The sequence below is a fragment of the Scylla paramamosain genome, chromosome 23, assembly GCF_035594125.1.
Source record: "Scylla paramamosain isolate STU-SP2022 chromosome 23, ASM3559412v1, whole genome shotgun sequence".
Classification (NCBI taxonomy): Eukaryota; Metazoa; Arthropoda; class Malacostraca; order Decapoda; family Portunidae; genus Scylla; species Scylla paramamosain.
This window is the reverse complement of record NC_087173.1, coordinates 19833300-19849564: the sequence shown is the minus strand read 5'-3', so window position 1 is coordinate 19849564 and position 16265 is coordinate 19833300. Positions and strand designations below refer to the sequence as shown.

At 44.2% G+C, this 16265-nt stretch overlaps 1 protein-coding gene across 4 annotated transcripts in view; it reads right to left on the bottom strand.

Annotated features, from left to right (window-relative positions):
- The window catches only part of LOC135112358 (uncharacterized), a 46625-nt gene that overhangs the window by 28014 nt on the left and 2346 nt on the right, over nt 1-16265 (bottom strand). For 2 of the 4 annotated variants that reach the window (XM_064026735.1, XM_064026736.1), the window contains exons 2-5: nt 14337-14484; nt 6568-6729; nt 5744-5831; nt 4222-5582 (exon numbers count right to left, since the gene is read on the bottom strand). In XM_064026735.1, the coding sequence (XP_063882805.1) occupies nt 4437-5582; nt 5744-5831; nt 6568-6729; nt 14337-14479 (1539 nt within the window). In that variant the 5' untranslated portion in view covers nt 14480-14484 and the 3' untranslated portion in view covers nt 4222-4436. Of the gene's footprint in view, nt 1-4221; nt 5583-5743; nt 5832-6567; nt 6730-14336; nt 14547-16265 lie in introns of those variants that run through there. The other 2 variants (XM_064026734.1, XM_064026737.1) reach the window with 2 other exon arrangements.

Genomic DNA, 16265 nt, shown 5'->3' with positions numbered 1-16265 from the left:
CCCCAGGCTGCAACACGGCTCAGGGTGGCGTTGATGTCGCGGTTGGCTGCAGCTTTCTCCTCCAGTCCGTAGCTGTGGGATAGTGTTATGTCATCTGCAAACGCCTTCGCGGTAGGAACGAGGTGCATCAGATCATTGACATACACATTCCACAGCAAAGGGCCGAGGCAGCTCCCTTGAGGAACACCTGCCCTTATGGGCTGTGGATTTGATTCCCGCCCATTGATGATTACTTTGAGATGTCTGTCTCTCAAGTAATTCTCAAAGAGCTGGAGGAGAGCCCCGTCCACGCCTATAGCACGGAGCTTTGTGGTGAGGGCTGCGTGCCACACTTTGTCGAACGCCCCCTCGATGTCAAGAGCCACGACAGCCGTGGTCTTCCCTTGGTCCAGGGCCCCACTCCACTCCGTCGAGAGGAGCAGGTGCAGGTCTGCCGCCGACCTCCCCTGCCTGAACCCAAACTGTCTGTTGCTCAGCAGGTGGTGCCTCTCGAGGTGCCGCGTGACTCTCGAGGCCACAACAGTTTCCAGCACTTTGCTCAGCACAGTCAGCAGGGACACGGGTCTGTAGTTTTTTGCCTCTGTCTTTGCATTTTTCTTGTGCAGAGGCACCACACTACTCCCCTTCCACATTTCAGGCCATGTGGCGTTGCTGAGGCAGTGGTTAAAGAGTGAAGCGAGTGGGCGCGCCAGCTCCGCAGCACACTGTCGGAGTACGCGGGGACTAATGTCCTGTGGCGCCACCGCTTTTTTCTCGTCCAAGTTTGCGAGTATCACTTTCACTTCCTCTTCATTTGTGTTCACTGTCTCTAGTGTTTCTTTCACGATTTGAGGGAGTAGCGGAGATGGTCTTTCAGGGTCGGGGATGCACATTTTTTCGGCGAAATGCTTGGCCAGGAGGTCCGCTTTGTCACGAGCAGTGTGGGCAAGGCTGCCGTCTGCCCGGTGGAGTGCAGGGATGGAAGTGCGCCGCGACTCACCCTGCTGGTCCTTGACAAGGCTCCACCACTGTTTACAACCAACCTGGCCTCCTCTTAGCTTACTCTTGAGGTTAGCTTTCCACTGCTCCACTGCCCATGTTTGCGTGGTATTCATGTGTATTGTTGCCTCTCGGTGCCTTAACCTGTTCCTGGCAGTGGGGTGTCTCTTAAGAGCACGCCAGGCTCGGTGCTTGGCATCAGAGGCAGAGCGGCACGCAGGGCCAAACCAGGGCTGGTCTGATGCCTTGGTTTTGTGGTCCGAGTGCGGCACCCAGCGGGCCTGCAGGGCGTGGAGCAGCTGGGTGAGCCGGTTCACCTGCTGGTTAGCGTCGCCATGCAGCACGTCTCCCCAGTCTGTGGTCTTCAGGGCGGCACGGAGGGCATCCCAGTCGGCGGCCTCCCACCTCCAGAGGGTGCGGGTAAAGCTCTCCTCTCGTGGTGTCCTGAATTGTATCCTGGTGAGGACAGCCACGTGGTCTGAGGTGCCCACAAAGTCGAGTGGATAACACTGTACTGTGTGGGGAGGGAGGTCCGTCACTACTGGGTCCAGGGATGACCCAGACCTGTGCGTGGGGAAGGTGACATAATTATGCATGTCGTGCACAACCAGTAGGGAGTTAAAAGCGTCTCTCACCGTGTGCTGGTTCAGGTCGCCAATCACTACTACACTGTCACACTGACTGGCCGTCATGAAAGTGTCTAAGTTTTCTGACAGGTAGTCTAGCAACACTGTTCCCTGCGATGGAGGCCGATAGCAGCCCACACACAACAGACCTTTCCCGTTACTGTCCGTTATTTTTAATGCCAGGAGCTCAAGTTCCCCAGGCACGGGCATGGGAGGCTCTACCACCTGAGCACTGACCGTCTCTTTGTAGCAGAAGGCCACGCCCCCGCCTTGTGTAGAGCGGTCTTTCCTTACCCAGGCCGAATACCCTTTAACTCGGGCGTAATTATCTGGCACCTTGGAATCGAGAAAGGTCTCACACACGAACACTAAATCTACATTATTCTTAATGATAACACTGTGAGTGAGCTCACCAATGTTCGTATGGAAGCCTCTCACGTTGGCTGACACTATCTTAAGTTCACTATTGGGCGGCTTGTGACATCGCTGGATAGTATTGGGGAGCTGCTCCATACTGGAAGCCATAGGGGTGAGGGGCAAGGGGCCAGGGGAATCGGGAAGCTGGCGGCACTATAGGGGTTACCGGTCGGGGCTCGGCCAGCCTCTGGCGTGAAGCAGGCTGCTGAAGCTGCCAAGCAACGTTTCTCAGCGCGAGTAACGTTTCCTGGCCACTCTGCTTCACTGCCTGCACCAGCTCCTGTTGCCTCTCGTCGGCAGCCCTCGCACGGCAGTCCAAGGCTGAGTGGAAGCGCCCTCGGCAGTATTCACACACCTTCCTAGGGGGCTGCTCTGGCGTGTGACGTGGACTGCTGCTCTGAGGACGCCTGGACTGGTAATGTTGCTCCAATCCCTGCCGAGGTAGTGGTGCTGCCTCTCTCTCCGAGAGGGCGTTCTGTCTCGTTGCTGGCCTTTTCTTTCTTTTGAGCGGTCGTTGGTGCCCTCCTGTCTGTCTGTCCTCCGTCGAGCTGTTGCCGCTCGTCCGTGTCTCTCGACGAATACCACCTGTTGGTGGCGTCGGCTGCCCGGGCTGAGAGAAGGATGTGGGAGGAGCGACTGACAGCGCTTGACCTCTTCCCTCCGATGATACCAGTGCGGGGTGATGTGAGGATGGGAGAGGAGTGAAGGACAGCGCCTCACCTCGTTCCTCAGCTGATTCGAGCGAGGAGTGATGTGAGGGAGGGGGTAGGGGCCGTTTGGGGGGTGATCCTCCTTGTCCTTGCCCCTCCGCTGCTTCAGGCGCCGGGTCAGGTGATGAAGAGCGAGGGGTGTTGGTCGGTGGGGGGGACAGAGACGTATTTTCCGGGGTGTCCGCGGAGACGGTGGATACAACCTCACTCAGAATTTTGTGAGGTCTGGCTGAACAAGCCACTGACCTCTGCTGCAGGTCCTCGCTGGCTCTCTCTCTCTCTCTCTCTCTCTCTCTCTCTCTCTCTCTCTCTCTCTCTCTCTCTCTCTCTCTCTCTCTCTCTCTCTCTCTCTCTCTCTCTCTCTCACGTTGAACATCAAAGTCATGTCAACAAAACTAATGATTATGTCATAATCATAACAATACAGGTAGCTGGTATTGACAAAAACCACGGCGAAGTTTTACATTGTCCTAAGTGCAAAATACAGAGTGATGTCTACAGCAGATTAGTACATGCTGGAGTCACGTGAACTAAACAAGATTACTAAATGATACACAGTTTTTTTTAATCTCAGTTTGTGTGTGTGTGTGTGTGTGTGTGTGTGTGTGTGTGTGTGTGTGCGCACGTGTGTGTGTGTGTGTGTGTGTGTGTGTGCGCACGTGTGTGTGTGTGTGTGTGTGTGTGTGTGTGTGTGTGTGTGTGTGTGTGTTTTCCCCATAATATCATAAAGTCGTATGGTCTACGTATTTGTGTGTCAGATCTCTGTGGAAGTTTTAGAATGGGTTTATGTATTGTATGTTGCTGCATGCTTTCATACACGCAAATGAACAGTGAATCACTCAGTGAAGAGAAATGTGATTTTTTCTTTAGGAACCTTTTTAGCAGTGATAGAAAAATGTTGATAAATTTATCATTTGACCCTTGTATCCGGTAAACATTTTGTGACAAACGCACGATGCAAACACGACACCTGCGACAAGGGCTCCTTTGAAGGACTGACCAGCATCGTGAGTTTGCCTGCATGAACAATTAGTACTGTTATGACCAGCTCCAGCCCCCCTCACAGTTGCCAGTACACTCGGGTCAACTTTTACTAGAGTAGCCTACTGTGGGGCACAGACGAAAAGAATCCAGGCACTTGCACTTGCTGGTCGCCAACAGTAATCAAACATGAAAGGGTCGCTATGCTGTTTAAGCCACCAACAGGGAAGGGAGTAGTATAACCCCGGCTTGCTGAGAAAGAATCGCAATTCACGTGCTAGGGGGGGCGCTGCTAGGACAAAGAACACACAGAAATGAGGCTTATAATATTCTGTGGGCAACCTCCCATATAATGGGCTGTGGGGCAGGGAAGCTCACGCATCACTCTCCCACTCTCTTCACTGAGTGTCTTTCTTCATTCTTTGCCTCACTACTTCCTTCTTACTTTCTCTCTTGAAGGGAATGCCACATATAACAATACAATGACAAATGTTACGAATGACTACAAATTAAGTTCTGACATTTATTATTATATGACTTACACACCATGGCATGACTTTATCTAAAGCATTTGCAAGAAAGGTTTTCCTTTATAAAATTGCAACATATATATCTGGGAGAAATTTAGGACCTTCATTGTGTGGCCAGAATTTGTGTGCTTTGGCCCTTTGAGTGCTGAAAATCTACTACTATCATACCTAAGAGAAACAAAAGAGAATTACAGTTACTGCCTCTCGTCCACCTCCTTGGCGGTATCTTTGAACACGCTGATCACCTTGTCGGACAATCTTGTAGCATTCTCCGTCGTGATGAATCCTGAGTAGTAACCCACCTGGAACTGCACCTGCTCACGGAATCTGGTCAGTCCCCCAGTAATGCAGTAGTCATGGTGTGTGAAGGGCAATGGGAGGTACCCACAGGAATTAGTCAGCTGAACGTGTTTCCCATCACCAGAAGTCTTTATCCTCGGAGAGTACATGTTAGTAACGTTAAGATTGTGTATAGTCGTATTTTCAAAGTCTGGCTTCCTTTCCTGTAGTATGGTGTCCAGTATTCTTTCCTGCAGAGGACCCATCGTGTTGATGCGGTCGCGAAAATTGGTATCAAAGTTAATGACATTCTCCCAAAAGGTGCTCCTGGCATTACAAGGCATGGTCGTGGTGTGAGTCATGGGGACAACGTGGTAGCCCCACACCATGCACGTCACATCACTCATATAGCGACGAGTGTCGACGGGATGGCGATGGGTGATGATGTAGGAGTCTCGCGCCACGCCAGCCTCATGTGCGAGTTCCATCAGCGCCACATTTATCACCCCAACAAAGGCTGAATTGAAGGTGACTTTATGCGTCTTGCATTTAGCGCTAAAAACCTGCAGGAGTTTGTCGTCTATGACCTGTGGTGTTACTGTATATGTTTCAGGAGAGGGTTCGTCTGGCTTCCCAAAGATCTCGGTGATAAGAGGAACGCTTGTCTTTATTTTATAACGCTCCTCTAACAGTGTACTTAGCATGTGTGGGTCTTTCTCCAAGGACTCCCTGATTCTGACCTCTACAGATGTGACCTCACTCCGGTCACGAAATTCACCAATCTGCTTACTGTCTACGTGAGCCCCGTCCAGCACGCTGTCCAGGATGGTGATAATGATCTCTATGATCTTCATGGTACATATACCGTCAGTGACTGCGTGGTGGTTGTCCAAAGCCAAGTGGTACTGGTGAGGGAAGGAATACTTCACTTGAGGCATCATGCAGGGCTCATCGGGTGGGCAAACCACCAGCCGAGCACGCCACAGCGGACCCTCGAATAAGTTATAGGCGGGCTGTGATACTGTCTTGACTATTTCCTCTAATAGGCCGCCCTCCAGCACCTGCCAAGGATACAAGATCACAAGTGATGTGGATAAATACAAAACAAAAGTTATACTAATGCTACTTATGCAAGGTATACAACATACAAATTAACCATGCAGGCTGAGACACACTGTGGATAGAAGTAAACTGTTGGTTCCCTCAACCTTTTGCTCTCTACCTGAAAGTCAATCTTGGGTGTGTCCATGTCGACGACCCACAGGCTTCCTTCTTTCTCTCCGAAACAGATGCGCAGGACCTCCACCTTCCTGAAGAAAAAGACGATAAAGGAAGCGTACAGTCACGACACTAATGTGACGCAACTATTGAAAAAAATGAACTTGCTATCAAAGAAACTACAGCTGTTCCTACTCATTAGGGATATACTGGATGTCTCTATAAGCCTTCATAAATATGGAACGTCTGCATAACCTTCCTTAATCCATCTCAGCATCCATGTTTTAAAGGCTAGTTTAGAAGGTTGGCCAGAGAAAGGATAGGAGAGCCAAAACTGGTAGAGAACATTTAAGTCTCCAAGAATAGAGGCCTTTGCAAAAATGAAGAAAATCAGGATGTGCTCCACTTTGGAAATTATATTGTCAAAGAATATTTTTATAGTTAGAGTTAGGTGAGAGGTATACAACACAAATGAATCTAGTATGAGAGTGACTCTGCAGTTGTTGCCAGATGGTAGAAAATTTGAAAGATTTAAAAGTGTGGGCACGAGAGCAAGTTAGGTCGTTGTGCACACAGACTAAACATCCAGCTTTGGATTGAAAATGGAGAAAGTAGGAGAGAAGAGAGAAGGGGTTACTGCTAGTTGCCTCACACAGCTGTGTTTCGTGGGAAAAAGATAAGGTTTCGTAGAAGAGAAGTGTATGTGTGTGTGTGTGTGTGTGTGTGTGTGTGTTTTCAACATTAGAATTGCTGCACACATACAAGTTACATATGAGATTCCTTGCATAGGTATAAGGGAAGACTGGCATACCTTCTGTTTCATCTTACTTGTAGAGGTGCATCAGGACTTCCTTAAACAGGTCAGGCGACAGAGGACGCGCCGTGTTCAACGTCAAGCCAAAGGTGTTGTTGGCAACCCCAGCTTGCACTAAGGCGACCTTTTTCTTCACAAGGTCGTCGGCCTTGTACCTCCACCTTGTCTCGCTCGGTCTGTAAGCAATGTCTGAAATTACCAGGAGACTCAAGCAGCAACAGCTGTTTGTTGTAATGGCATGTGTTATGCACAATTCGGTTATCCTTCACTAAAATTCCTTATGTTGAATAAACAGAGTTTCTTAGAAAGATGTGGCAAGAAAGATCACATATGGATGAAGATCCCTTGATCTTTGCGATTAAGACATCTCTAAATAATACACTTAATACAAGATCTTTTATTTATCAGTTAATTAGTGATGACAGAGTATGCATAGTCATTGCTATGAAAAAGTTAACGTGTAAGATATTTACCTCAAATTCATATAAGAAAATAAACCCCACTTTAACTATTAATGACATTTACACATGCAGGCAAGGAATCAGAGGAGACCATTGAATTTCCTTCTTTCAGTTTCGCCTGTCAGCACACTGGCTAGCAGTTGAGGTGGGTAGGTGGAATAGGCAGAAACGTGGTCACCTGCCTCTGAAGGAGCGGTTATGCCGCTCTGTACAGGTGCAGACAGAGGTTCATTTCATAAGAACATAAGAACATAAGAAATAAGGGAAGCTGCAAGAAGCGACCAGGCTTACACGTGGCAGTCCCTGTATGAAACACTCCTACCTATTTCCATCTGTTATCCCCATCCATAAACTTGTCTAATCTTCTCTTAAAGCTCTCTAGTGTCCTAGCACTAACAACATGATTACTGAGTCCGTTCCACTCATCTACCACTCTATTTGAGAACCAATTTTTTCCTATCTCCTTCCTAAACCTAAATTTTTCAAGCTTGAACCCGTTATTTCTTGTTCTACCCTGGTTGCTGATCCTAAGAATTTTGCTTACATCACCCTTGTTATAACCCTTATACCACTTAAAGACTTCTATCAGGTCCCCTCTTAACCTACGTCTCTCTAGAGAATGTAAATTTAACCGCTTCAACCTCGCTTCGTAAGGAATACTCCTCATCCCCTGTATCCTTTTAGTCATTCTCCTCTGTACTGATTCTAATAGACCTATATCTTTCCTGTAATGTGGGGACCAGAACTGCACAGCGTAGTCTAGATGAGGTCTGACCAGCGCCAAGTATAACTTTAATATTACTTCCGGCCTTCTACTTTTAACACTCCTAAAAATGAATCCTAGTACCCTATTTGCCTTGTTTCTGGCTTCTATGCATTGTTTCCCTAGACGGAGTTCAGAGCTAACTATAACTCCTAAATCTTTCTCGTACCCTGTACCTACCAGAGTTTGGGTGTTTAATGTGTACCTATTGTTTGGGTTTCCTCTACCTACGCTAAGCACTTTGCATTTATTGATATTAAATTGCATTTGCCATCTATCCGTCCATTCATTCATTCTATCTAGGTCTGTCTGCAAGGCGATGGCATCCGCTTCTGACCTAATTAATCTACCTATCTTTGTGTCATCCGCAAATTTACTAACATCGCTACTAATTCCACTATCCAAGTCATTGATATATATTAGAAATAATAATGGCCCTAATACTGATCCCTGTGGCACCCCACTAATGACATGACCCCACTCGGATTTCGAGCCGTTTATTAGCACTCTCTGTCGCCTGTTACCAAGCCATGACCCTATCCAACCTAACACCTTCCCATCTATCCCGTGCGCCCTAACCTTTCTCAGGAGCCTTTGATGGGGCACCTTGTCAAATGCTTTACTAAAGTCCAGATATAAGATATCATAACTATCACCATTATCTACTGCCTCGTACACCTTACTGTAAAAACTTAACAAGTTTGTCAGGCAAGACTTCCCCTTCGTGAAGCCATGCTGTGACTGATTTATCAAGTTATGTTTGTCTAAATGTTCCCTAATGTTCCTGGCTATTATTGACTCTAACATTTTACCTACAACTGAAGTTAAGCTGACAGGTCTATAATTAGACGCTAAAGTTTTATCCCCTTTCTTAAAGATGGGTACTACATTAGCCTGCCTCCACATTTCTGGTACCTCACCCGACTCCAGTGATTTCCTAAAGACAGAAACTAACGGCTCACTAATAATCTTTTTACATTCCTTCAGTACTCTGGGATATATTTCATCAGGTCCTGGTGACTTGAACTTTTTTAGCCTATCTATCTCCTGCTCCACTATCTCCCTAGTTATGGAAATATCCGTCAGCTTCTCATACTCATCTGCTCTAAACACCTGTTCACTATCTGGCATATCCTGCATGTTTTCCTGAGTGAAGACAGTTAAAAAATAATCATTCAGAAGTTTACTAATCTCCTCCCCAGAACTAACCAGCTCCCCATCTGCTGCCTTTAATGGACCTACAGTATCCTTATTTTTCGTCCTGTATACCTGATAAAATCCCTTGGGGTCCGTCTTCGCCTGGCTGGCTACCTTTAATTCATAATTGTCCTTAGCTTTCCTCGTTAACTTCCTGACTGTTCTAACTAATTCATTATACTGTGTCCTTAAAACTTCCTCTCCTGCCTTTAATCTCTTATATATACTTCTCTTACGCCCTATATAATGCTTTAACCTAGCAGTCATCCATTTAGGGTCATTTTTTTGTGATCTTATTGTTTTATACGGGATATTTGCTAATTGACCTGTATGAACTTTATCTACGAAATATTTATACAATTCATCTACATTTACTTCACCTAAACCCCTCATCTCGTTCCCTACCATCCTCTCCCCTCCCTCATCAACTCGCCTCGACCTTACCTCTCTCATTTCAGCATGACCTGACATTCCAACATACTCACGCCTATCTCCCCCCTTCCTCTTTCCTCCTCCCTTCTGGAGCCTCACCTCACCTCCCTCATCCTGCCTTATCTCTCTGAACTCCGTCCCTGACCTGACCTCACCCTGCATCCTTTGCCAGTCCACTCCTTGGAGGTACCTTTTTAATTCTTCAAAATCTGCTCTCCTAAAGTCAGGTATTTTACTAGTGTTTTTATTTCTAACAGTTTCTTCCCATTCTAGATTGTACCTAATTTCCCTATGGTCACTGTTACCTAGCTGTCCTCCAACCTCTACCTGCGTGACTGCTTCCTCCCTGTTAGTAAGAATTAAATCTAGAATATTATTCCCCCTTGTGGGTTCTACGACTACCTGTTTTAAAAAATTATCCTGAATTACCTTAAGGAATTCCTCTGCTTCCTTGTTACCCACAATCAGACTCCAGTCGATATTCCTAAAATTAAAATCTCCTACCACACATACCTGACTGTACCTGCCTGCTCTATTTAATTCCTGCCACAGTGAGGTGTTAATTTCCTCTGTACTGGTCGGTGGTCTGTAAACTACCCCTAGTACTACTGACTGCGATCCTTCCTTAATATCTACCCATATCGACTCTGCTTTGTTATCTGTTTTAATTCTATTGTTCATACAGCACTGTAATGTGTCCCTAACGTATAACGCGACGCCTCCTCCTCTCCTGTTTTCTCTATCCTTATAGAACATTGTATACCCATCTATCTTAACCTCTGGACTAAATACTTTTCCTGACATATCTAACCAAGTTTCAGTTAAAGCAATGATATCAAATTTCTCTACACTCGCTATTCCTCTAAGCAAGTCTATTTTATTCAGAATACTTCTACAATTTGTGTAGTAAACACTTAAGCTATTTCTCACCATCCCTAAGCTAGCTTCCTTTCTAGATTTAACTAATTTGCCCCTTGCCTTCTCCTCACTACCCCTTCTTCCCTCCCGACTAACGAAAAAAGTGCTGGAGTGCAGTTACCTCCCGCTCGAGTGTTTCGGCCAAAACACGAACACCCTGGCGTGACAAATGCACTCCATCCCTGGCGTACAAGGTGTCTCTGCCATAGAAAAGGTCCCAGTTGTCGATGAACGTCCATCCATTACTCCTACAATGATTCGCGAGCCTGCGATTCACTGTAATAGCCCTGGACAGCCACTCAGCACCAACTCCCCTCCTCGGCAAGACACCACATACCACGGGGATCCCACCCTTGTCCCTAATCCTGTCCAAAGCCTGTCGAAACCTCCTGATAAGCTCCTCACTCCTGACCTTACCAAGGTCATTCCCTCCCGCACTGAGAAAAACAATGGGCTTGGTCCCATCTTTTTCCAAGCACGTGTCTAGCCTATCAGCTACCTTCCCTATCCCGGCCCCCGGCAAACACACCCTCGACCTACGCTTCCTATCCCTAGCACAGAACGCACTATCTAAGTGCCTAACCTGACTATCACCAAACACAAGCACTCTACCTTGGGGCAGGGTAACTGCATCTGCCCCCTCCTTCTTGCCTCCTCCAGCCCTGTCCACCTCCTTCTCCTTCCCCTCCTCCAGCACAGTGAAGGGATTCTTCGTCTCCACGGAAGGTGCCCTGAGCACCTTCACCCTCTTGGCTCCCCTGCACACAACCGACCACTGCTCCTCCGTCGCCTTACTAGGTAAGGTGACGGTGGGGCACGACCCTCCCACAGGTGCTGAGATCCTCTCATAGAACTCAGCCTGCAGGTCTGAGATCCTCTCACGAAACTCAGCCTGCACCTCCGAGATCCTTCGATGGAACTCAGCCTCCACCTCTGACACCTTCGCAACGAAGGCCTCGAGAACAGGAGAACTAACACAACCTGTCGACTCAGCAACACAAGGCGCCATGTCTACACTAGCCAGCTATATTAGCGTCAGGTCACTGCTCACTAAACACGTCCGTTCACTAGGAACCCTGACCTGAGACTGAGACCTGAGACATCAAGCAATGTCCCTTGTCCCAGCATATCTGTGATACATTTACATTCACCACCCTAGAGGAATTATTTAGTGCATCTTTTGATAATACAATTTTAGCTTATACTGTTATTTTGTAGTTATAGGAAAGCTGATCTTGATTGCCTTTGATGACTTTATTGATTAGTTTTCTTTGCAGTATTACAGTAAATGAGGATGGACCCTTAAGAGGCGGGGAAGGGGGTGTTATATATATATATATATATATATATATATATATATATATATATATATATATATATATATATATATATATATATATATATATATATATATATATATATATAAACCCTCATTCTATCGAATCCCATTATGGCGTATTTCGGATTTATCGAACATAACATGGCCTACCAACCATCTATCTGATTTATCGAACAAAGGTCGGTAAATGAGGGAGAACGTTCTGTCAGCGGCTGCAGTGGTGGGGAGTGACTGAGGGTGGGAGAGAGAAAGGGAGAGTGTGGGTGGTGGTAGTGGTAGTGAGTTCACACTGCACCCACGCTGCAGTGCTCTCACTTTTGGCGAATTTGTTCCCATATTTGGAAATATGAACTAATCTGGGAAAAATTTAGGGAAATAGGTTTTCTAGGGAATTTCTGGGGATTTCTTTAAGTTTTCAGTGAAAATTTCATGAAACTTGTATACATAATTCAAATGTATTAGATAAAGATTTAGCAAGTGTTAGCATAAAAAAAAAAAAAACGTGTTTTTAGCATGATTTTAGCGGTTAATTCAACACTGACAATTTTGATTGGCTACTGGTACTGCATTCAACCAATCAAAACATAAAAGAGGCAGCTGACTCCAGCCCTTGGGTAGCCTTCAAACTCCTGCGCCACTCTTGTGTTTACATTAATGTGGAGAAGCTGACTGATGCCCCTGTGGACTGTGATACCCGATTTGTATAAGGTAAGGATCAGTGGCTGTGATATTTGTAAAAAATGTAGAAGATACGAATCTTTGTTATTATGATGAGATAGCAGCCTATAAGAGGTAATGAAAGGCCAAACAAAAGAAGACCATATCATTTGCAGTTCTTGACATTCTCTTGTTGAAAATATATATATATATATATATATATATATATATATATATATATATATATATATATATATATATATATATATATATATATATATATATATATATATATATATATATATATATATATATATATATATATATATATATATATATATATATATATATATATATATTTTTTTTTTTTTTTTTTTTTTTTTTTTTTTTTTTTAACTTGTTTAGTAGGGTAAAGTGGACCAGGAACCAAATGGGAACTGAAATAAAAAAAAGACCTCCAGTTGTCTGTGTGAGTGCAGGAGAAAAGGTTTGTTTTAAATTTCTTAAAATCCCTATTTTACATGTATGCTCATGAAAACTGCGCAATAGACAGATTCTGATACTTTTAGGAAGAAATTTCTCAGAAAATATTTGCTTTGATGACAGAAGAGCAATTTATATAAGAGAAAACCTTAAAGGCCTTTTCCCGAAAAATTTGTTTTTGAAACTGAAGCTATAGAAGTCAGTCAATTTTTATGATAAATATCTAAGTGCCATCTTCTTTCTTAGCATTTTAATGAAACTGTCTTATCAAAATGTAATATTCTAAAATATGTAATTTTACATGAATACTTTTCCCAAAAGTTTTCCATGATATTCAAATCCGAAAAAAAGAAGTATATATATATATATATATATATATATATATATATATATATATATATATATATATATATATATATATATATATATATATATATATATATATATATATATATATATATATATATATATATATATATATATATATATATATATATATATATATATCCTTTTTACAAAAATTATAAAAACGAAAATGGAAAAACGACAGTAAAAACCCAAGAAAGCAAAATTATCAGACCATCGGTTACCAAGACCTATTAATTTAAAAAAGGGTCAAAATAAAAATAAAAAAATAATAAGAAATAAGTAAATAGAATAGAAAACAAAAATAAAATAAAAAAAATAAGTATGCATGATGTTTAATTTAAATTTCTGCTGCATGTTCATATTAATATAAGGAATCAATCCTGCATATTCCATAAAATTCCAACGATACAGTTTATTACTATGGGAACTAACCCACCCTTTAAATTGATAATGTGAAACAAATGTACGTATGTTATGATCAATAAAAAACTTAATTATACTGTATGCCATAATTTTACTGTTCTTCAGTACTATGTACAGTATAAGAGAAAAGATACTTACAATATACATGAAAGAGAAGAGAAAGCTGTAATCTATTGCTAGTGTTATACATGAAAGCATTGCTGGTGTAGTAATGTGATATTCCTAAAGTGTAGGTGCAGCATGACAGCCTCGCCTGGCACTTTGATGGGAGGCAGCAGTCATTCAGGCCCGTCTTCCGTTTTGTGTTTGTGTCTGTGTCTATCTTAGTAAATCCTTTGAAAAACTAAAAAAAAAAAAAAAAATGGAATGGTCTCCACTCTTGGCCTGCGTTTTGATGGGAAGAGTAAGCTAGAATATATACTATCCTAAGGGAAGCCCTGCTACACATAAGCTAACAAGTAACACACACATCCCTCGATTCCCGACGCACGCACACGAGGGGAATGCAGGGGCGAGGAGAGAATGCTGGGGTGGCTGAGGCACCGGCCCATTTTGTCATGATGCAATTTGCCGCAAGATTACAAGTGTGCTGCCTTTTTCTACTATGAATATCTTGCAGCAGACAGACTTGAACACAGTAAAAAGACTAACTGAGGATCCCTTGCCCTCACTCACCACTGTCGTGACTCATGAACGCTGTGTGAAGATCCCGCGCTGTCACACACCATTGTCAGGACTCACCTGTGGCTCGTGGGGACAGAGTAGCGTCGGGAGTGTTGCTGACCCACGGAGGCTACCGCCGTCCTGCGTTGACCGCTGGCTATGGATGGCAGCCAAGCCCACGCCCAACTTTGCACCGCCCTGCAACCCGCCGCCGCCAGCATGCTCACTGGGGACGGCAGACACATTGACAAAGAAACACCGATGTGATAATGCAGCTGGTGTCGTCTCCTTCGAAAAAAAAAAAAAAAAAAAAAGCGGTGTGGTGCGTTATGGTGACGGAACACAGTACATATGATTACTAGTTATGATCATAAAAACTACTACTACTGCTACTACTACTACTACTACTACTACTACTACTACTACTACTACTACTACTACTACTACTACTATTATTACTACTACTTCTTTATGTAGGAGGGACACCGGCCAAGGGCAACAAAAATCTAGTAAAAAAAAACACTGAGATGCCGAATCCCGAATAGGGTCTGAAGCGGTAGTCAAAAATTGAAGGATAAGTGTCTTGAAACCTCCCTCTTGAAGGAATTCAAGTCATAGGAAGGTGGAAATACAGAAGCAGGCAGGGAGTTCCAGAGTTTACCAGAGAAAGGGATGAATGATTGAGAATAGCGGTTAACTCTTGCATTAGAGAGGTGGACAGAATAGGGGTGAAAGAAAGAAGAAAGTCTTGTGCAGCGAGGCCGTGGGAGGAGGGATGGCATTCAGTTAGCAAGATTAGAAGAGCAGTTAGCATGAGAATAGCGGTAGAAGATAGCAGGAGATGCAACATTGCGGCGATGAGAAAGAGGCTGAAGACAGTCAGTTAGAGGAGAGGAGTTGTTAAGACGAAAAGCTTTCGATTCCACCCTGTCTAAAAGAGCGGTATGAGTGGAGCCCCCCAAAACATGTGAAGCGTACTCCATACGCTTGTACAGAGTTAGCAGTTGGGTGGATGAGAAAAACTGGCGGAGACGTCTCAGAACACCTAACTTCATTGAAGCTGTTTTAGCCAGAGATAAGATGTGAAGTTTCCAGTTTAGATTATAAGAAAAGGACAGACCGAGGATGTTCAGTGCAGAAGAAGGGGACAGTTGAGTGTCATTGTAGAAGAGGGGATAGTTGTCTGGAAGGTTGTGTCGAGTTGATAGATGGAGGAATTGAGTTTTTGAGGGATTGAACAATACCAAGTTTGCTCTGCCCCAATCAGAAATTTTAGAGAGATCAGAAGTCAGGCGTTCTCTGGCTTTCCTGCGTGAACTGTTTACCTCCTTTAGGGTTAGACGTCTGTTAAAAGACCTGGAAAAGTGCAGGGTGGTATCATCAACGTAGGAATGGATAGGACAAGAAGTTTGGTTTAAAAGATCATTGATGAATAATAGGAGGAGAGTGGATGACACGACAGAACCTGAGGAACACCACTGTTAATAGATTTGGAAGAACAGTGACCGTCTACCGCAGCAACAATAGAACGGTCAGAAAGGAAATTTGAGACTAAGTTACAGAGAGAAGGATAAAAGCCGTAGGAGGGTAGTTTGAAAATGAAAGCTTCGTGCCAGACTCTATCAAAAGCTTTTGATATGTTTAAGTCAACAGCAAAAGTTCCACCAAAATCTCTAAAAGAGGATGACCAAGACTCAGTAAGGAAAGCCAGAAGATCACCAGTGGAGCGGCCTTGACGGAACTTATACTGGCGATCAGATAGAACGTTGTGAAGTGCTAGATGTTTAAGAATTTTCCTGTTGAGGATGGATTCAAAAACTTTAGATAGGCAGGAAATTAAAGCAATAAGACGGTAGTTTGAGGGATTAGAACGGTCATCCTTTTTAGGAACAGGTTAAATGTAGGCAGACTTCCAGCAAAAAGGAAAGGTAGATGTTGACAGACAGAGTTGAGTTTGACTAGGCAAGATGCAAGCACGGAGGCGCAGTTTCGAAGAACAATAGGAGG